The 21,867-nt window shown below is 37.2% G+C and overlaps 1 protein-coding gene across 3 annotated transcripts in view; it reads right to left on the bottom strand.

Annotated features, from left to right (window-relative positions):
* Nucleotides 1-21,867, bottom strand: part of Mlf1 (myeloid leukemia factor 1) — a 68,808-nt gene that overhangs the window by 10,448 nt on the left and 36,493 nt on the right. For 2 of the 3 annotated variants that reach the window (XM_008837459.2, XM_008837460.3), the window contains 4 exons: nucleotides 15,855-16,002; nucleotides 6,227-6,310; nucleotides 4,927-5,055; nucleotides 2,993-3,152 (listed from right to left, as the gene is read on the bottom strand). In XM_008837459.2, the coding sequence (XP_008835681.1) occupies nucleotides 2,993-3,152; nucleotides 4,927-5,055; nucleotides 6,227-6,310; nucleotides 15,855-16,002 (521 nt within the window). The remainder of the gene's footprint in view (nucleotides 1-2,992; nucleotides 3,153-4,926; nucleotides 5,056-6,226; nucleotides 6,311-15,854; nucleotides 16,003-21,867) is intronic. The other variant, XM_029565585.1, reaches the window with a different exon arrangement.

The following is a 21,867-nucleotide window of genomic DNA, read 5'->3' as shown; positions in this document are numbered from 1 at the left end:
CGAAGCTTTCGGTTCTCTCTTTTGATTTTATATTGGAGTGGCTGGATTGCTTTTGTCTTCAGGAGTTCCCACAGAGGCCCAATTCAGAGGAGGGTCATATGTTTTCAAGCTTTCTCCTAAGGTCTGAATCCCTCCAAGAATGATTTTGGCCTCAAGAATTTGGGGGTTGGACTGGCCTGGGAGCCTGGCCCAGGAAAGATGCTGCTCTAGGGCAGCTGGTGGCTGTGCCACCCAGAGATACAAAGGAAGATGGGGTGGGAAGAGGCCCCAAGGACTCCTGGGGAACTGCACTGAGGAGGTGTGTTGGTCTGGATGCAAAGGATCAGGAAGAGGAAAGGTCAGCCCCCATCCCAGAAAGAGGCTGGTGGGTGGTGCAGGCCCAGGGAAGCAGAGGGAAGTGAGGGCAGGGCCAGGTCCAGAAGCAGTGCTCCTGAGGCCCAGAGAAGGCACTAAGTTGGTCTGGATGAAAAGGATCAGAAACCAGTATTGGTTCCCCAGGTGTCTGGGGCCCCAAGATATGGAATGGGACAGGACCCAAACTAGGAGAGACCGGTGGGGGAGATGGGAGGGTGAATGAGGCTGGGGGATTCAAGGCTTGGAGGGCACGATGGACTTACCCTGAGAGAGGCCTGGTGGGTGGTGAAGACCTAGGGAAGCAGAGGGGGGTGAGGGCAGGGCCAGGCCTAGAAGCAGTGCTCCTGGGGCTCAGAGAAGGCACTATGTTGGTCTGGATGAAAAGGATCAGGAAGTAGTATTGGTTCCCCAGTTGTCTGGGGCCCCAAGACAAGGAATGAGGCAGGACCTAAACTAGGAGGAGAGACCTGTGGGGAAGATGGGGGGTGAATGAGGCTGGGGGAGTCAAGGCGCGATGGATTTACCCCTGAGAGTGGCCTGCGGGTAGCCCCCTTGCTTTTTTTAAAACGTGCTTCTGAACTTTTTTCAAGTTGTAAACTTACAAATTACTCAGTGTATATTTTATTATCTTCTAAATATATATTTTATTTTTAAAATTATGTGTTTGTAGCTGGACATGCTGGCACATGCCTTTAATCCCAGCCAGCACATGGAGGCAGAGGCAAGTGGATCTCTGTGAGTTCAAGACCAGCCTGGTCTTATATGAGTTCCAGGCTAGTTGAAGCTACAGGGAGACCCTGTCTTAAAAAAAAAAAAAAAAAATGTGTGTGTGTGTGTTTGGGTCCGTGGAGGCCAGTGCCTGTGGAGGTCAGAAGCATTTCTCTGGCTGCTTTTTCAAGGACCTGAGTTCAGTTCCCAGAACCTACATGGTGGTTAATAACTGTAACTGCAGTTCCAGGGGATCTAATGCCCTCTTCTAGCCTCCACAGGCATTGCACAACATGGATGCACTTACATGCAGGTAGTACACTCACACACATAAAACAAAATAAATAAATAATTAAACAATAATAAGGTTACGAACTAGGAGGGCTTAAATGCATTGATAAAATATCATCTATACAAGGCTTAGTGTTCAAAATTTAGAATTTTTATAGTAAATCATGGTCTATTTACAAGTTAACGTTTAGTTAATCATTTAGAGTATTATTTTGAAAAAATACGTGTTCACAATTATAATGGTGAGATAAATTGAGCACAGTAATAGCAAAATGCAAAGCTGAAAAAATGAGATACGTGTGTGTAGGAAGAGGTTCATTAAGGCATTAGTATATTTTGGGGGCTGAAGTTGTGGATGATTTTTATTTTCTCCTTTACACTTTTTTTTTGAAATGTGTTGAGTGTTTTGCTTACATATGTATTAGTGCACTATGCACGTGAAGTGCCTGTGCAGGCCAGAGAGAGAGTCAGATCCCCTGGAACTGGGTTATAGACAGTTCTAAGCTACCATGTGAGCACTGGGAATTGAACTGGATTCTCCGCAAAACCAGCAAGTTCTCTTAACTACTGAGCCATCTCTCCAGCCTTTCCTTTATACTTTTCAAGTGTATTTCTTGGTAATTGAAACAATTTAAAAACTCAATTTGTGCATCAATAATAATACTAAATAACTCAAAATTTTTCATTTTTTAATTTTATAAGTATAATACAAGAAAACTAAAAGATACCTCACATTGACAAAAGCTATTGTAAAAAAATAGATGTTAAATGATGAACTACAACTGTATCAATTTGACAAACATTTCTTGCACGTATTTAAAATTTTTTTTTTTCACCAGGCGTGGTGGTGCATGCCTTTAATCCCAGCACTCGGGAGGCAGCAGCAGGCTGATCTCTGTGCGTTCAAGGCCAGCCTGGTCTACATAGTGAGTTCCAGAACAGCTGAGGCTACAGGGAGACCCTGTCTCAAAAAGACCAAAAAAAAATTTTTTTTTTCATATTTTATTATTTTTATTTTATGTGTATGTGTGTATAGGTAAGTACACCCATGTTATGTAATGCCCGCAGAGGACAGAAGAGGCTGTCGGATTTCCTGGAACTGGAGTTACGGACAATTGTTAGCTGCTATGTGGGTGCTGGGATTTGAACTCAGGTCTTCTGCAAGAACAACCAGTGTTCTTAACTGCTGAGCCATCTCTCCAGCCTCCCCACACATATTTTTTATAAATTACATGTTTCCACATAAAAATTTATTATGTTCTACAAATTCAGCTACTATTTAAATTTTTGTTTTGAAACAGGGACTCTCTATCTAGCCTGGAACTCAGTATTTAGACTATGCTGACCTCGATCTCATAGATATCCACCTGACTTTGCTTCTGAGTGCTAGGATTAAAGGTGTGTCTCATCAGACGTGACCTACTTTAACTTTTTTTTTTTTTTTTTTTGTCTTTTTGAGACAGGGTCTCCCTGTAGCCTCAGCTGTCCTGGAACTCACTATGTAGACCAGGCTGGCCTCCAGTCAAAGTCACAAAGATCCATCTGCCTCTGCCTCCCAAATGCTGAGATTAAAGGTGTGAGCCACCATGCCCGGCCTACTTTAACTTTTTTAAAAATGAAGTTTTGTGTGCTAACTTACTTTCATTCATATTGATGAACTCTTGATTGACCTCTTCATCTCCAGTTTTGCTGTTCTTTGACTTTTTAATGACATGAGCTCGATCATGGATATGATGGCCAATAGCCATTTTTTCTAGTCCACTGTCAGAATCTCTCATTGTTCTTCTGGTTTCCTTTATCTGTAAAAGTAAAGCAAGTAAAAATTTAGTTAATATATAGAATAGGAATGCAGGCAAATTTCTGTGAGATTGAAGCCAGCCTGGTCTACATAGCAAGTTCCAGGTAAGTTGGGGCTACAGGGAAACCCTAGCTCAAAAAAATCTATATAGATTGGATTTAATTCTACAATATTCAGGGCCTGTTTACTTACTGAGGTAAGGCTAAAGATCTATTGCTCTAAAAATACAAGATTTTGTACAATTAATAAACTGATTAGTAACAATAGTTCCACTATCAAAATAAGTCTCAAATAAATTTTCAATTTACAATTTAACCTTTTTCCAAGAGTGCAATAAAATATTAAAACAAAGAATAGCTATATAAAATAGTACCTTTGAAACTGTCTTTGACAATGTAATAGAAGTTAGTGAATACAACAAATTTACGTTAAAGGCTTGAGTCTCATAGCACCTACCTCCTAACTACGAAAGTATTAGATTGCTTATTATAATAGCCAAAGATTATTAACATGATTTGCTGACAGATAGCTATAATTAAGTTCAATTTACATTAAGACTTTGCCATTTTCACTAAGTTAAGTATCAGTGAATTTGCCAAACTATGCAAGAATAACACTGATATGTGTATGCTTATATTTAAGAACCAAAAAGGGAAGTAATTTCTATTTACTAGTCTGGTAAACCTAAAATTTTACTGTAAACACTAATAAGGCAATGAAGAAACACAAATTTTCATATTACAGTTTGAAAAAGCCAAGAGTGTTAATCACTGTGTAATTTATATGTAAAAATGAGGGGTACACACGCCTTACAACCAAGATATAACTATTCCTAGATCCTTTACAGAAAGTCACGGATAAAATTTTGTGCTATATTAATATTCTGGGTACTATATAATAATTTTTTAAAAAGAACGCATGGTTACAAGTTCCAACTTGAATTTTAGAAACATTACTGAACAATGGACAAGCTGCAGAGGACATATACAATAATGATACCATTTGTATAAAGTTAAAAAACCTATTGAAAACTATCATATTTTGTGATATATACATTGAAAATAAAATTATTAAAAATTCACACATACGATAAACTCCAGATTTGGGAAAACAGTTATCTCCTGAGAAGGAACCAGGGAAAGGGACCTGAGAGGAATATGTCAGAAGCTTTATATCTGTTATACTTAAGCTCAAAAAATAAAACAAGAGACATCTTAAAAGAAATAGAGAAAAATGTTAATGATTTGATGAAACTAATTGTCAGGAATATGAGTTTAAGATACATCTTTTCTGTACACTTTAAATATTAGTTCAAAAATTAACCTCAGATATAAACTATAAGTAGACATTAATTTCATGATACAAAGCCTATGTTTAATGTCTGTCTTAGCAGTATATAAATCTCAAAAGCATCAATTGATATTTATGTGAAAGATGTCACCCTCATGGCAAGGGGACAAAAGCTCTATAAAGTAAATACAGTTGAGCTTTAATGGTTTTCACAGTGATTAGTGCCTAGCTACCTTGCCTTCCTCCCATCCTCTGACACTGTTAGGCAATCTATCATTCTACAACTTAATAAAGCTCTAAGAATGTTTATAAAATACTCAAAGTCATACATTGCTACGTGAGCAATTACAGACCCAGGAAGCTGAGACAGGGCTGCTGAAAGTTTGAGGCCAGTGAGGGCTACATAATAACCCTTGTTTCAAACAACTACTGCTATTGCTACTATTACTGCTACTACTGATCCTACTGCTACTGCTACTACTTACTCCTCCTGGAGCCCTACGGGTTTGAGTTGAAGCCTGGAAAACCTTTGGTGGTTCATCTCCTACTTTGGAATATGTCATAACTGAGGAAGAACAAAATGAATGTCCATCTGGATCCACTGAAAGATGACCCTAGACAAAAGGAAATTGTAAATTCAAACTCAGTTAAATATAAAGAATGCCAACATTTCAAATAAACAACAATACTAGATACAGGTTTATTAGGGATACCTACGACATTACCAAGATAGTTTATCCAAATGGGACCTGGGGTCCTGATCTTCAATTTTTGGTGCTAAATTCTATTCCTCTTGTGAAGTACAAGTGATTTGCTTACTCAGAGATCCTTAGTCTTTGAGTCCATGTGGCTTAGATTTAAATAAAGTATCTCTTGAAACTTGAGATGCAATGGTTATCCTTTGTGCAGTCTTACCATTCAGTATCAAATGAACTAGGTATGTATCAGGAACAAATTTCTATGGGATCTAGATTGACATATTTCTAAAACCATTGCTAATACCTTAGATTTTCGCTTTCTTTCTTTCTTTCTTTCTTTCTTTCTTTCTTTCATCTTTTTGAGACAGGGTGTCTCTGTAGCCCCAGCTGTCCTGGAACTTACTTTGTAGACCAGGCTGGCCTTGAAGTCACAGAGATTCACCTGCCTGTGCCTCCCGAGTACTGGGATCAAAGGCATGTACCACCAGCCCAATTTTAGGATTCTTAAATGATATCCAAAGTGGATACTGGAATGATTTATATCATCTTCAAACTGAATCAAGGTATTTGCTTTGACACTAATTTTATGAGAACAGTAGGAATCTTAGTGTTTGTTTATAATAATATTTAGACTGTATAGGTCTAATCTCATATTCAAACAGTTCTAGAATTTCTATTTTCAGAGATTTTTTTGATACTAAAAATTTCTAAGATGCATTGCAACTTTTTAATTAGACAGGTAAATAAAATATGCAAATACAGTTAAGTGATTCAGGATAATGTACTGAGATTGGATTTTTAAAATTATGAAAGTCAACTAATATTACTTTTTAAACTTGTAGGTTTTAATATAAATTTAATGAGACATGACTAAAAGTTTTTCTTAATTGAATAAGAAAATATCAGTACACTAAAATCATTTAAACTTTTGTTTCAGGAATAAATTATGTAAGTACCATATATAAGTTAATCATATAAGATATATTTTAAACCGTTTTAATTATGGCTAAAAAAGTGTTTGAGAGTCACTATAATATAGGGTATGAATGACTGGAAATAATGTTCTCAGTTTATTTTTAGTACTTACAAAGTTTCTTTGTAACTCCCGTATACTGTTTCGCATATTTAACATCATTCTGTCCATTGTCTGAAAAGGGTTGACATCTGTACACTACAGGATATTAGAAAGTGTATCATTAACTACAACACCAATGAAGCAAATCAACATTCCCAAAACAGTTGAAAAAAAAATGTCCCCAATTAATTTGAGATATCATACAGCATTCAAGTAGGCAAAAATAGTTTAAGGACTAATACAGTAAGAGTAAAATGAAACATATGCAAAATCCCAGTCAACATAAATGATTAGGGAATTAGAACACTGCAAATATATACATATATAAGCATGTAATATAGATTCATATACATACATATATGGGTATGTACATATGAATATACATACATATATCACTTGCTAGGTTTCTTAAAATGTAATTTGGTTGTTAAATACTAAATGGTATATTCTGGGCTGGACAAGCTCTAGCAACAGATGACTTTTCCATTTTTTTTTCCTTCTTCCCTCTCAATACCCCACCATTCAAATTAAAAAAAAAAAAATGGTTATATGATGTGTCACCTTCACAGTACCAAATGGCTGAAGAAGACCCCTGATTAGAAGCCTTCCTTGCACCGTAGCAGGGTCCAGGTGAAAAGGTCAATGCAATTCTATCTGCAGGACTTCAATTTGTTGCCTGCTGACAGATCAGGTCATATTATTTCAAAATAACAAGAACTTCTCTAAGAAACAAAATGTTTTAGTTAAGATTTTAATGCCTAGGTAGAACTTTTTGCAGTAACTATACTCATTTTGGGGTTTTACAATTGAGGAAAATGTGTAGCCAGCAGATGCTGCTCAATATCCTGCAATGAATAGGCCAGCTCCCAAGAACAAAAAATTATCTAGGCCCAAATGTTGACAGGGCTGAAACTGAGAAATCCTGCCCTAGAAAAATCTGCTACTGATTTAGTATTTTATCACTGGAATATTCACTGATTCTAAGAAAGCACCCATTCTAGAGTGCCATATACTATTATAAAACAATGGGGTTTGTTTGGTTCAAGGAAGTCCTCTGATCAAGGAAGAGTCTCTTGAATGTTCTGTGCTTTGGTGCTGGTATTCAGCTTCCTGGAGACCGTTTTGATATAAGTACAGCTGGCCTCAGTAAAGATTTATCAAAGACCTATTCCTGTCTTCTATTGGGGTTTTACTATTAATGACAATAAAAATAGGTGAGATTTCTGCAGTAATATAGCTACTGATAAGCAGCTCATGCTCTGGTAACTCCCACTCATGCTCAGGTCACACACACAGACAAAAGACAGGAAAGAGGGAGACTTGTTGAGAAGAGGGTTTCAGTAAGAGAAGGAAGGGTAATGATAGAGTGTAGTATAGGGTGAAATATCCAAAACTCATTATACACATGTATGAAATTGCCAAACATCAAAATTGATAGAAAAATAGGTGAGGAAAACAAATTCCTCTTTAGAGCATGTATTCAATATAGGAGAGAAAAACAGAGGCACATTTAAATTTACTGAGGCCTACACCCAGGGCAGCACAAATTGGACTCAGTGGATTCTTAAAAAAGAGGACACAAACTTGGGGGCTGGGGTAGGAACACTAGGGTGGAACTGAGAGGGGTTAGGGAGAGGAGTGGGGAAGTGAATATGATAAAAATACATTGTATGAATTCTCACATAATTAATTAAAATATTTTTTAGAAGAATTCAAGGCCAGGTGTGGTGGTGTACACCTTTAATCCCAGCACTCCGGAGGCAGAGACCAGTGGATCTCTATGAGATCGAGACCATTCTGCTTTCAATAAATTATTCTAAATGAAAAAAAATGAGATTGATACATTTATGGGCATGCAAAAGCCTAAAGTAAATAATCTGAATTAATCAACTGCAATTCTGTAAAAATTCTAAATATTTTAACTCTAGGTTGTATAACAGAATTTATGAGACAGAAAACTTAAGATGGAGGAAAACATCAGACAATATGTTGCTCTCATTTTACTGTCTGATGTGACATTAAAAGATGTGTCCTGATGTGACAAAAAATGGGAGGTACAAATCGGAGTTTCAACTCCAATGCTTCAATGTTTCCTCCTGATTTTTAGCATTGCTCATCCCTTTTCATCATTCAAGTATCAGTGCCTTTGAAAAGCCTTTCCTAGGCACCTGTCTTAATCTCAGCCTTACTTATCTATATACGAGTATCTTGCTTCATCTCTTTCAGAGTATTGTGATGGTCTGGAATTATCTTATTGTCTCTTCCTATTTCAAAAAAAAAAAGCCCACAAGGGGCAGGGATATCCTCTCTATATTATGTACAACCAAATTCCCAAAATTAAAAATTATTCCTGGCACATAAAAAGGGCTCAACAAATAGTTGCTAAATGAATTAAAAATTATCTTTATCTCAAGGCTGGGGTAGATGAGTGGTAAAAGCACTAGTCCAGCAGGTTTGAGGTTTTGGGTTTGACCACTAGCTCAGCTCAAATCTATATAACTGTCTATCACAAAAAAAACTACCTGGACAATACACAGATGTCTCCAAGCCAGAACATTAAAAACTGAAATGACTGTTTTGACCTACCTGAACCCCACCCCATACTGTACCGAATCTGTGTTCTCTCTATTCCTTAGTTTGGCAGCAATCCCATCTATCTAATGCCTTATTCTAGAAAAAGAGGCATGTTTCTTCAACCCAACCAATAGGTTCTAGCGATTTACACATTTCTTTTAAGTATTTTTATCTATTAGTTCTTATTATTTTGTATATGAGTATATTGCCTGCATGTCAGTGGCACCTGTGCCATGCAATACACACAGAGGTATTCCCTGCAGGCAGTGCTCTTAACCACTGAGCCATCTCTCCTACTTCATTTATGTTTCTTTTTTTTTTTTTTTTTTTTTTTTTTCTGTCTTTTTGAGACAGGGTCTCCCGGTAGTCCCAGCTGTCCTGGAAGTCACTATGCAGACCAGGCTGGCCTTGAACTCACAGAGATCCGCCTGCCTCTGCCTCCTGAGTGCTGGGATTAAAGGCGTATGCAACCACGCCCGGCCATTTATCTGTTTCTTAAATGAGATAATTATTCTTTGTCACCACAGTCATTACCAAATAGACACTACTGCTTATTTTTATACAGAATGCTTCAATACCCCTGGTCTCCCTTTCTACACTGCAATTCCTTCTAATCTTTCTCTGCCTTGTAGGAACAATGCTCTTTTAAAAAGTGAGAATCTGGTTCTATTACCATTTTGATTAAAGTCAATAACTGCTTCCTCTGCTCTTTAGCTAATGTCCACATTGCTGAAATGGCCTGAAGTTTTCTGTTACTTTTTTTTTCATCAACTGTCCACTTATATTCTAAGGCCAAGTGATACTCAAAATTTCTTAGTTCCATAACCTTCAGGTCTCTGTACTTAAAAAACGCTATGCTGCAAAGTCTTCCTTTTCCCCCCATGCTTTTATGTCTTCTTATTAATCCTAAAGATTCAAAGTCTTCTCTGGGGCTATGGAGGTGTCTCAAGTACACACATCAAGGAGATCACAACCACCTTAACTCCAGTTCCAGTGAATCTGACTACCTTTTTTCTAGCTTGTGTGGGCACTGCATTCCTATGCACAATTCCCTCTCCCATAAACGCTCAATTTGAAAAAATTTTTAAAGATTACTCTGATTGACCTTAACAAATTCCACTCAAAAGATTTGCGTTGTGCGCTTTCTTCTATATGTGCTACCACAACATGAACGTCCTTGTCATTTTACTAATCTCTCTGTGACATAATGTTCTTCTGCTACTTGTCCCATTAAAAGCTCTTCTTAAGGACAAATATTACCTGTCAAGTTTCAGAGACAAATGGCTCAAATTTAGAACACACACAAAAAAACTTTTCATGAGAATATAGATACAAATACTCCAAATTTATGCTGTTTTCTGCTTATTCTTTGTATGTGTGTTACTAGTTTATAACTAGTGGGTTTATAACTGATGGGTCAGTGATGGTTGGGACCACACACTGACCAGGACTACTTAATTATGCACACCTCTTCACTCTATAAACCTAAACCTTGGGGGTCTTGGGGAAATCACTGACCTTCTTCTTCTCAATGTGGAAACACAAATCTCCTTTTTGGCTTTTCACTATTACTTGGCTGTTTAGTAGGCCTACTGAGGATCAGTAGTGGGTGAGCCCTGCTTGCTAGTGCTGTCAGGCCCAGGCTGTGACCCTAACAACTTCAGCAATGTTACTTCAGAAAACACATGTCCAAGCACACTTGGATGTAATTTAATACATGAAACAGAGATTTTCAGTATAAAAACTAAAAAGCCATTCAAAGTTAGTAAGATCCACACTAAAATTCACTCTGCTTGAGTTAATGAAATTATTCATTAATATTGATAAAGTAATTTTTGTCTCATGATACCAACCATACCACCAAACCCGTTAAAAGGTGTAAAAGAAAAAATTGTTGCCTAGAAAAATAATAAACAAATTTTGGTTGCATTTATTACATAATCATAGCTAAAATATAAAATAATGTACTATATGTAATGTAGTCATGTAGCTCAGAGGTACCAACATTATGGAACTTTTTAACAAAAAAGACCCAATGTATCTTTTTTAAATTATCTGCTTATTACTCATTATTGCATCTAACAGGAGCCTAGCAGGCAAATAGAGAGGCCACAATATTATTGAAAATATGCCAACTTTAGTAAGGCAGTTGAAAGAGAAGTATTTGCTCTAGACTAAGATACACATTTCAAATTAAAAACATAAGGTATAATGACTAAGATTAAATCATATTTCCTTTTTAATTCTATATTTTTAAATATCCATTAATCCTGCCTTAAATAATTAAAACAAAAAATTTTTATCCACATTAATTTCATTACTAAATACTAGCAGATATTAAATAAAAATTTAATGCCTCCTAAAGACCAGTACATGGAATGAGAAAATTTAGGTTTTAGAAAGGGTAATATATTTTTTAAAGTTTAGAGTTTATTACAGGCAAAGCAATGTTAAATATAGTAGATGGAATAATCAAAATGAATAATTCATAAATTACATTTCTCTATATGTGTAGAAGAATAAATGTTTTCTATATATAAAAATTAAAAATGGGGCCAGAGAGATGATTCAGTGGGTAAAGGGCCTGCTGAAAAGCCTGATGACTTGAGTTTGATCCCCAGGACCTATAGAGTGGAAGAAGAGAAATGACTCCCACAAGATGTTCTTTGACCTCCATCCATATGTGCCCTTAATAAATGCAATTTTAAAAAATTTTAATTAAAAATATTAAGTAGGAAATTTCAAGTGTTGAAAGTAAAATTTTATTTTTTTGAGTAAAATGTATGTATAACCTGGTCATGATATACATGCCCCAAATCTCAGCACTCAGGAGGTCAAAGCAGGAAGATCTGGAGTTCCAAAGCCAGGTTTGTTAGGGTTCCAAACAGCAGCAGCTTCCCCCCCTCACCAACAGGGACCTACAGACTTTGGAGCCCGAAAAAGGGAACTTAGCTGATAAGCACCTTGACCTTTGAGGTCAAGGGAAACAAACTCTGCTGAGAAGCAGCCTGCCTTTCCTCTGACCTCCAAAGATAGGATAAGCAGATTCTACCTGATAACCAGAGATTTTAGAAGCTGTTTTTCTCTTATCTTAAGAGGGAAAAAGTAAACACTTCCAGACCCTAATCCTACCTGCTTTTCCTGCTTCCCCCTCCCTGATTTCTCCCCCAAACATTCCCCCCTTCCACACCCTAAAGCCCCCATATATAAAGTCCCAGCTCACAACCCGTGGGTGGACATCTTTCCCTGACATCTTTCCCTGCCCTTCCCTGACATCCTTCCCTTCCCTGACATCCTTCCCTTCCCTGACATGTTTCCCTTCCCCGAGGGAAAGGTGCCCCATGCGAAATAAAGCTGTATCCCGCTGAGAATTCCATCTGTGCCTCGTTGCCTCCATCCACCCACTGGCTCCCGCCCGCTCTCTACCTATCAATGAGAACATGGCATAGTTGATGCTTCTGTGTAAATTCCTATTTTCCATCATAATATGGCTGATAAAGATGGCAACTGCTCAGGAAGTAATCAAAAGTAAAGAAAAAAAGTATTATAGCATTTACATAAAATATAGAATTTTCATCAACTGTGTATAAAAACTTAAGCAAAAAGGCTTATTCCTAGATAAAAATAATCACTTAAAATATCACTTTTTTTTTTTTTGGTCTTTTTGAGACAGGGTCTCCCTATAGCCCCAGCTGTCCTGGATTCACCATGGAGACCAGGCTGGCCTCGAACTCACAGAGATCTGCCTGCCTCTGCCTCCCCAGTGCTGGGATTAAAGGCATGCGCCACCACTTTTAAAATATTTATGGAAAGGTTTATATTTTTATTATAAATTCAAATAGAATTGAACAAAGTTACCATTCTCAAAAAGCCTATTGTTTTAATTCTATTTTTAAACTTAGCAGCATCAATCTTTCCCATATGCTGTGGTAGGTAAAAAGTTGGCGGAGAACGAGCAAATGGATGATGAGGCACTGAGACACAAATAAAACTCCATCAAAATAGGGTTTATTAGCAAAGGAACACATGGGACAGATTCCCTTCCGGGCAGGGAAAATATCTGCCCATGGACTGTGAGCTTGGGCTTATATATGGGGGCTTCCGGGTGCTGAAGGCGGGAAGTTTTTTGGGAAAAATCAGGGGGGGGGGAAGCAGGAAAAGCAGGGCTTGTAAACCTGGCTCGTTCCATCTGCCAGCCAGGATCTGGGTCAGGAAATGTTAAGGGAAAAGCTGCTGTACTAAACAGCTCCTAAACTCTCTGGTTAACAGGCAGGATCTGCTTATCTTGTCTTTGGAGATCAGAGGAAAGGCAGGCTGCCTCTTAGAAAAATCTGCTTCCCTTGACTTCAAAGGCCAAGGTGCTTATCAGCTCAGTTCCCTTTTTCAGGCTTGAAAATCCAAAGTCCATAGGGCCCTGTTGGGGAAGGGTGAAGCTGCTGCTGTTTGAAACCCTAATATGCTGTTTTAATTTTGGCCCCATGTTCAGATATAGATATACTGACTATTGAAAAAAAGTCAGGCTGGGGTATTGGTTTTGTTGTTTCCTTCTTTTGATTCAATTAATTTATATTTGCTATTACATAAATCCTTTAAACTTACACATAAACATTGAATACATCACACCCTAGGGGGAAAAAGGGAAAACTACATCTTAGTATAAGTTATAAATGTACAGAAATAAATGATTTTAATTTGTATTTCCCTGGTGATCAGTGATAATGAGCTTTTTGTCATGTACCTACTGGCCATTTGTATTTCTTTCAGAAATGTCTTTTCAGGTCTCTGTCCATTTTTAGTAGAGTTACCTCTTTCTGCTATTGATTTGTTTGAGTTCCTTATATATTTTGGATATTAATTCCTGAGCAGATGAATGGCTTGCAAATATTTTCTTCCATTATGAGGACTGTCTCTCTACTTTGTTGTTTCCTTTACTGTACAGAGACTTTAGTTTGAGGCCATTCCATTTGTGTAAGTTTCCTTTTGTTGAGAAGTAGGTATATTTCAAGGGTTCAATAGGTAAATGTGGCCTGAAGGAGCTTGTGTGCCCCTTTCACCATGTGAGGAGAGTGAACATGTATAGATCAGCATACAAGCCTTAGCTTGAGAACCCAAGTACGTCTTGCCTACAAACCTGTGTACTATTTGCTCATAAGCTACTCCATTTAAGGTATTTGTTTCATATAAGCCCAACTTTATATGAAAACAAGGGAGCAGTAATTTCAGATTTTCACTCAAATATTAGTCTTGGCCTTTCTTTATATTCAGAATTATCTTTCTACTTGACTTTACTATTTAATCAACATATTTATGCAATCACCTTAGTTCTGCTACATGATTTAAAGCAACTTTTGCAAGGTAAATATAATTTGGAGCAAGATTAGATGCAAATAGTTCTAAATAATGACTCTTACCAACTATAGTTTCACAGAAATTTATCTCTTTACTTGGTTATATTTTTCTTATTATGGTTCATGTTAAACACTCAGTGCTTTAAACAAAAGTTTCCATGGAAGAGACATTTATAATGGCTCACATAGATGACCAGTGGAGTAATGGCTGAGGTATACAAACATCTTCAGCACATTTCCAGCTGAATTATAAACAGATCTCATTTATATGCTTATAAGTAAGGTAATAAAATTGCCTCTTCTTGCTTCCTTCATAAATGTTCATTTATGTTCATTTAGATACATAAATCCAAAGAGATATACTCTTTCCTTGGTATGACTACAGCAAATATTCAAAATATTTTAATCCTTAAATGACTTTCAATGTTCATAACTGATGTGTTCTTGCACTGTCAATTTTTCCTGGTATTAATTTTTAACCTTTAAAAAACTGATTAAATTAAAAGTTCTATGTACATATATTACTATGTAACATTAATATTATATAAGTAGAATATATGCAATAATGGTACTACTTACTAATGAAAAATAATTTGAGTATTAATCTATTACTTGGGAATAAGAGACATAAAAAATATGAAGAATACTCTCATTTGAACTTGCAAATTTAATTTTATTCATCAAATGTTTTATGACTATCCAAAGTATTTTTCTTTATTTAAACTTATTGCATAGAAAATAGGAAAAATTAAAAAAATACTTTATTTTATGTGTATGAGTGTTTTGCCTGCATGTATGCATGTGCACCCATGTCGTGCAATGCCTACAGAGGTCAGAAAGTGGTGTCTAATCCCCTGGAACTGGAGTAAGGAAGGTTGTTAGCTGCCACGTGAGTGCTGGGAATCAAACCCAGGTCCTGTGCAAGAGCAGTCTCTTAACTGCTGAGTCATCGCTCCAGCATCTGAAAATGTTCTTTTGGAATATCCTAGAATTTTGTGAACTGATCAACTAAATATTTGTTAAATTTGAAATCTCTACATTGCAATCACAAAGGTTCAAATTATGGAATCCTGTGGATTTGTTATTCTGTAGCTGCCATTACTGAGGCTGAAAAATAACAGAAATAAGAGAACAATCTCAAATGGTTAACATATATAAATAATATTGCTCCTTCTTTTATCGAGGTGACTATGTTTTACTCTCCCAGTTTTGCTCTCAGATAAGACTGAGAAAAATATACCGCAGCTATTCAAGTCTTCTGAAATAAAGGTTAATCGAGATTGTGAAGATCCAAATGTATTCTAACAGAAGCTTAGTGCTTCCTGGTCCAATAAAAATAAAAAAATTATACTAGATTTTGTTACTTCTTAAAAAATTTAAAAGTACATAATACCAGAAAAAAACATTTTCTTTCTTGTTTTAATTTAAGATATGGGAAGAAGTTATAAGGGGAGAAATATGGACAAAAACAATGGCTTGGTTTCTTTATAACTATATTTCTTGGTCCTGAAATTTTTGGTAGTACAGTGGAATTCTATATTGCTAACAACTCACTATTCCAGGATTCAGCTTTTCAATGGGTCTCCCATTTTATATAATATGTCTTTGTGTGATACAAATATTAATCATACCCTATCACCACACATACATATACTTGTGCAACATTTTTTTCAAAGTTTCCACAGAATTTTCTCTAGTTGTATTTAAAATAAACTTACAGTTAGGGAATCTTCACCATCTTCATGTCCTCTACGATTATGGGTTCTTCCTCTACCATCAGAGATACTGAGCAAGTCTCTGCCAAAAGGTTCAGAGAAACTTCTCATCATGTGGCGCATACTTTCTCGGTGTGCAAGAAAGGAATCACTGTTGAAAATACAGAATAATCTAACATTAAATGTTATAATTTAAGTAAAATTAGGAAGCTAAATACTACAAAGAATTGTAGGGGTTAATATGATTGTTAACGATAAAAAACAGAATTTAGGAGAATAGAATTATTTGATAAAAGACCTAGTAGCATTTATAAACATGAATATAAATATAAATGAAATTATATTCTACTTACTATCAGTATAATTTAATACTTTTATTTATCCTGTGCTGTTTAAAAATGGCAAATACAAATTAACACATCACATGTAGTTTAAGCAGAGAAAAATTGTGAAAAAAAAATTGGGAAAAAAATGCTATCAGGAGGCCACTTTAGGCAAAGTATAAGATAATTCTGAATGATTAACAAAGAATACTGGCTACAAATTCCCATAATATGGCAGCCTAACAAGATTTGCATAATGACAAAACCAGCTAACGTGCCAGTGTTGACAAGGCAAGTTCCACGAGGTCCCACCTTTAGATGAAGAGCTACAGGTATTCCATAGATACTGAGGGAGAATCAGTTTTCTCCAGGGACTAGCTCACGGATGTTATCTAATCCCAAGTCGTCAGCCCTAAACACGTGTACATAAGATCACCACTAAATGGACTCAGAGTTTTATATGTGTGTGTGTATTTACAAATGTATGCATGTATATATGTATATGTAACAATAATAAAGAAGAGAACAAGAAATTGAGAGGGAGTGTGTGGGGAGGAAGCTGGGAGGAGTTGGAGGGGGGAATGATGAAAATACAATTCTCAATGAAATTCTCAAAAAAAAATTTTTTTTTTTGGTCTTGCAGAAGATGAGGGTTCTGTTCCCAAGAGCCATGTCAGGCAGTTCACAATTGCCTATAACTCCAGCTCCGTGGGACTCAACACCCTCTTCTGGCTTCTGCGAACACCCACACTCTTGTGGCATACACAGACATACACACATAAATATAAATATAGATATAAATATAAATATAAATAAATCTTAACAACAACAAAGAATAGTAGCTTATTTGTCATACTTTTGGGGGGTTTTCTTTTGGTCTTTTTGAGACAGGATCTCCCTGTAACCCAGCTGGCCTGGCAGTTGCTATGTAAACCAGGCTGTCTTGGTCTCACAGAGATCCACCTACCTCCATCTCCCCCAAGTGTTGGGACTAAAAACATGCATTATACTATGTCTCTGTGGCCTTGAACTCACAGGTATCCACCTGCCTCTGCCTTCCAAGTGCTGGGACTAAAGGCATGCAACACCGCGCCTTTCATTTTTCATTTCTCTACCTTCACTTTTTATCTACTTTTTTAACCTATCTTACTCTTGTCTGTCATTCTAAACCTTTTTCACTAAACGTTTCTCATTACAAGAGGATTTTATTTAAAAATACATATGGAAATGATAATGTCTAAGGCCTTCTCATATGTGCTTATAAATATCAACATTCTTTTAAAAATACATTTTTATTTTATGTGCATTAGTGTTTGCTTGCATGTATGTATGCATGATGCCCACAGAGACTAGAAGTCAGTGCCAGATAGTCTGGAACTGGAGTTACAGGTGACTGTGAGCCACCATGTGGGTGACAGGAGCCAAACCTGGATCCTCTGTAAGAGAGGCAAGTGCTCTTAACTGCTGAGCCATCTCTCCAGTCCACAAATATCAACTTTTTTTGTCTTTTTGAGATAGGGACTCCCTGTAGCCTTGGCTGGCCTGGAGCTTGCCACGTAGACCAGGTTGGCCTTGAACTCACAGAGATCCACCTGCCTCTGCCTCCTAGGTGCTGGGATTAAAGGTGTGCACAACCACACCCTGGCTTTTTCACTTTTTTTTTTTTTAAACATCAACTTTCTTAATCTGACGTTACCTCTTTTATTATAATTCCCATTAAAGAACATAACATCTATAACACTTTATCACAATAATTTTCTGATTTTTTTCTCACTGTACAGTAACTAATCTGTCAGTCAATTCCTTACTCTTCTGGAAGACATAAGGTACTTCATGACTAGGACTCACTTTACCAAGAAATCTTATTGTTCCCTGTTATCCAACTGAACCTCCCACTGTAATGTAGCCTCCTGTCAGAATTCTCCACTTCAGTTGCAATTGTTATATTCTCCCGTGAATCCAGTTCCAACACTTTGCTGTTACCATGAGGAAGTCCCCCAAATCCAACACCTGTCAGTAATCTTAGGCAGAAAGTGTTGTTCCTTTGAATTATGAGGTATTAAGTTTAAAATTAAATTCTATGGAATGAAGGAGAGTGCCTCTCAGACCCCCTCCCTATCCTCTGAGAAAAAGTTGCCCTCCAACTGACTCTGGAAACCCCCTCCATTGTTCAAACCCTTTCCTGGTACATCTGTTCATGGTTTCTATGGGAATGGTCTGGGGCAGAAGAGAAAGAACGTTCTGCCCCAGGTAAGCTAGACAATGGCTGTAGAGGTTGTATAGGTTAAGGCTCCGGAAATCAGCCCTAAATTGTTCAAATCATTTCCTGGTTATTCTGTGTATGGTTTCTATAGAAATCTCTGGCTTTGTGGTTTTTGTGGTTTTTATGCTTAAAAGCCCTGTGTTTTTACTACCTGGGGTCGCAGTACAGCTCCCAAGACTATCTGTGTCCCCAACGGGTTGGCGCCAATAAAGTGCTCCTTTTTACTGAGACTCAGTGTCTGAGTGGTCAATTTAGGGAATTTTATGGACCCCAAACACTACAAAGGAGCTCATATTTCTTCATATATTACTTTGGAGATCCTCCTGAAAAAAATATCATGTGAGGGTCTGGAGAGATGACTTACTAGTTAAGATTACCTGCTGCTCTTACAGAGGACCTGGGTTCAGTTCTCAGTGCCTACATCGGTGAATCACAAATACCTGCCCTGCTAAGTCCAGCTCCAGGAGATCTGGTGCCCTCTTCTGGCCTCTGCAGGCTCCTTCATGTATGTGGTACACAAAAACTCACCCAGGCAAACACACATACACATAAATAAATCCTTTTTTAAAATGGCATGAGCTGGGTTTGGTGGTGTAGGCCATTAGTCCCAGTGCTTGGGAGGCAGAGGTAGGCAGACCTCTATGAGTTCAAGGCCAGCCTGGTCTACATAGCAAGTTCTAGATAGTGAGACCCCAGCCACCACCATCTCAAAAACAAAACAAAACAAAACAAAAAAACAAAGCATGCCTCTAAAATCATAGCTGAGTGATACAGGGCTTGCCTAGCATATATGAGGTCCTTGGTTCAATTCCTAGTACCATACATAAATAAAAATTTTCATACATTGGTGTATATTAATTATCCATGGTGTGTGGTTACATAAGGACATTTCATATGAGAATATACTGTAGTTTGAGAGTATTTTCCCCACTAGTCTCCTCCCTACTTAATGAGATCAGGCTATCTTACTCTAAGTTAATATTGTAGAAAAGTGGTTTCTCAGGCTCTATATTGCCCTAGGAGTCTCCATTTAACAAGCAGCTTTTGACTCCATTTGGAGGAAGAGTGACTACAGTCCCTGGTTGACCTAGAAATTACACCGTCTGATAGACACCACTGGTTCAGCACAGACTGATAAATGACTTATTCCTGGGAACAGAATAAGAAATAAGACTGTAGGAGCACAAGGGCATATTAAAATCACATTAGAGAAACCAAGCTCAAGAACTTATCCAACACACAATACCCAAGAAATGGTGTGTGATGGTTCAAATGAAAATGTCCCTCAGAGGCTCCAAGTATTTGGAGATTTTGTCCCCAGATGACGGCGCTGTTTTGGGAGGTTTTAGAAGGTGTGGCTATCCTGGAGGAAGCAAGTCACTGGAGGTGGGCTTAGAGAGTTCTTAAGCCTTGCCAGATCTCCAGTTGTGCTCTTGCTTCCTGTGCCTATGTGATGATGTGAGAGCTTAGCTTCTGCTGCTCCTGCTCCAGCCACCTCCAAGCCACCATGCCTCCCTGCCATGATGGACTGTAATTCCCCTGGAACCTTAAGCTCAAACTCTTCCTTCTATAAATTGCTTGGGTTAGTGTTTCTATCACAGCAACAGAAAAATGACTAATACAAGGTGTAACACCCTCACCCAGACCCCATATAGTGATACATAACTAATGCTGCAATGGCATGGCCCTATACCAACCTATCATCTGATAACTGATGTGTGTGTGTATGTCGAGGACAGAAGACTCCTCAACTATTCCTAGAGGTTTGGCTCAGCTCAGTCCCCTGCTGTTCACACAGTCTACTCAACTGCCTGCCTGTCTGGATCTGGACCTGACTCGTTGTCTGCTCCAGACCTGGCTTGGCTTTTTACCTAGCAGGTGAACTCTACAGCTTTGCTTTCTGACTCCAGCAGCAGTGCCCTCCCAGCACTGGTGAGTTTGTTATTAATATACTCTCAGCCTGCTTCTGAACCCTCTTGAACTCTGTTACAGCTCTTAAAATGTGTATTCATTCTGTAACCCATATATAAACATATGTATGTGTGTGTATGTGTGTGGGGGCTATGTGATGACAGTTATATTAGTAATTAAGACAGAAATAAAAGAACCTACATTTGCCTTGGCTAGACTACCAAGGTAGGCAGATTATATGGCAAATTGGTCCCATTGTAACTTTTAAGCTTTGTGAATTTATTGTTATTCAATGAATTCTTCTGGCATTGTAAAAAGACACAAATGTGTTTATCTATGTTTCTGGCATGGTGTGTTCACAACACTGTCTCCCATTAGTCCCCTTTGTTCTCCTAGCTATTTCCACCTTGAATTTCATTTCATACATACATACATGGTTTTATGGTTCCTATAAAAAGGAACCACAAGGGAGAAAAATTGTGGTATTTGTCTGACACTGGCAATCTGCTTCATAAGGGTCATATCATAGACTTTTTAAGCTTGAGGAACCTCCATACTGATTACAACCCCACCAGCAATGTATAATGGTCCCTTTTGTTCACATCTTCACCAGTATTTGTTATTTTCTTATTGATTGCCATTCTGATTGGGGTGAGATGTAATCTCAATGTATTTTTAATTTTCATTTTTCTATGTGGGGGTGAAATTTTCATACATTTATTGGCCATTTTTATTTAATTTTCAAGATATTTATATTAATTTCATTAGCCTATTTATTGATTGGGTTGTTTGATTTCTTAGTTTTTTTGAGTTATTTGCATATTTCAAATATTAATCCTGTCAGGTTTACAGCTAGCAAACATTTTCTCCCATTTGGTAAGTAGGCTATTTGATCGTTTCCTTTGCTGTAATGTTTCCTTTGATTAATTCCATTTGCCAATTGTTAGCGACTGGAGTTCTATTTAGGAAGTCCTTGCCTATGTCTATATGTTGAAGTATTTCCCCTACATATTCCTCTAACAGTTTCACAGTGTGAGGTCGTACACTAAAAATTTGATTCTTTCGGAAATGATATTTGTACAGGATGAGAGAAAAGGATATAGTTTCATTCTTCTGCATTGGGTCTTCACTTTTCCCACCACATTTGCTGAAGAGGCTGTTTTCTCTCCAAAAATTTTTGGAATCTTTGTTAAAAAAAAAAAAAAAAAAAAAGAAGCCAGATGGCAGTAGTCACATTTGTTTTATATCTAGGTTCTTCATTCTATTCTACAGATCTATACATCTGTTTCTGGGCCAGTACCATGGTATTTTTGTTACTATGGTTCTGTAGTATAATGTGTAATCAAGTTGTGATACCTCCAGCATATATTTGGCTATCTGCAGTTTTTTGTGCTACTATATTAATTTCAGGATTATTTTCTATGTCTGTGAAGAACAGCATTGGAATTTTGAAGGGGACTATACTGAGTCTGTAGATTGTTTCTGGCAATATAACCATTTTCATAATATTAATCTGCTT

This window comes from Nannospalax galili, unplaced genomic scaffold, assembly GCF_000622305.1.
Source record: "Nannospalax galili isolate Female #2095 unplaced genomic scaffold, S.galili_v1.0 scaffold617, whole genome shotgun sequence".
NCBI lineage: Eukaryota > Metazoa > Chordata > Mammalia > Rodentia > Spalacidae > Nannospalax > Nannospalax galili.
The sequence above is the reverse complement of the archived record's forward strand: the minus strand, read 5'-3'. Positions and strand labels throughout refer to the sequence as shown.